The sequence below is a fragment of the Rhincodon typus genome, unplaced genomic scaffold (assembly GCF_021869965.1).
Source record: "Rhincodon typus isolate 14 unplaced genomic scaffold, sRhiTyp1.1 hic_rhity00009876, whole genome shotgun sequence".
NCBI classification, from domain to species: domain Eukaryota; kingdom Metazoa; phylum Chordata; class Chondrichthyes; order Orectolobiformes; family Rhincodontidae; genus Rhincodon; species Rhincodon typus.
Genome location: NW_025975514.1, coordinates 2,562 through 3,617, shown reverse-complemented (window position 1 = coordinate 3,617; position 1,056 = coordinate 2,562). Strand labels below are relative to the sequence as shown.

At 54.8% G+C, this 1,056-nt stretch overlaps 1 protein-coding gene across 1 annotated transcript in view; it reads left to right on the top strand.

Annotated features, from left to right (window-relative positions):
* slc50a1 (solute carrier family 50 member 1) overlaps positions 1 to 925 on the top strand; it is a 4,031-nt gene extending 3,106 nt beyond the window's left edge. Inside the window, exon 4 of the mRNA XM_048594473.1 lies at positions 448 to 925. Coding sequence (XP_048450430.1) covers positions 448 to 552 — 105 coding nt within the window. The 3' untranslated portion in view covers positions 553 to 925. The remainder of the gene's footprint in view (positions 1 to 447) is intronic.
* Positions 926 to 1,056: the final 131 nt, after the last annotated feature.

Sequence of the window (1,056 nt, the reverse complement as noted above, 5' to 3'; positions counted from 1 at the left end):
AGGGTCAGCGCCGAGAGAGCGGGCGCTGTCGGAGGGTCAGCGCCGAGGGAGCGGGCGCGGTCGGAGGGTCAGCGCCGAGGGAGCGGGCGCGGTCGGAGGGTCAGCGCTGTGGGCTGCAGAGAGACATCGGTTGAGTTGCGTTTATGTAATCTTCCTGTCTGGAAGGTCGCTGTGGGCTGGGGTGTGCAGGGAAATGGGGACTAGACAAATGCAAGTTGTGGCTCTGGGGGGACTGGGGAAGTGTGTGGGAGCGGGGGGCGGGGCGCTGGGGTGCCAACTCGCGGGGTTTTTGGTCCACGACACCCACGACCCAGTGACGTTAAACACTGAGAGATAAGGAGACAATGTTGTCTTCAGTTGTGATGCAGTCAACATTTGTTGCATTTTGTCTCTCTGCCTCTCTCGTTCTTCCGCATCCCTCCCCCGCTTCCTGAACCTTCCCTGCAGATTCCGAACGTTCCAGGAATCCTCACCAGCCTCGTACGGTTTTGGTTATTCTGGAGGTTCTCACCTGTACAGGACAAATTCCCCTTTCGGCCTGTTCAGGCCTGAGGCCTAACTCAGGCCTGAGGCCTAACCTGAGCCTGAAGCCTAACTCCAGCCTGACGCCAATACTTTTTGCCTCACTGCCTCTGGAAGGGGGAACCACATGCTAATCCTAAATCCCACAGGAGCAGAGAGACTTTTAAAATGATCCGCAGGGATTAAGGGATTGATCTGATTCACAGCCAACATGCTCTTGCCAAAATGTCAGATGAGGACATTGCAACTCGAGAGATATTCGTTGACAGAATGATCAGTTGTTTGCATTCTGATTTCAATCTTGAATCTTTTTTGAAATGTTTTCTGCTCACCACTTTGACCCTCACTGGGGTACGGGGTCCCACACACACACACACTGACTCTCACTGGGGTACGGGGTCCCACACACACACACTGACTCTCACTGGGGTACGGGGTCCCACACACACACACAGACACACACAGACACACACACACACACACTGACTCTCACTGGGGTACAGGGTCCCACACACACACACACACACACATACA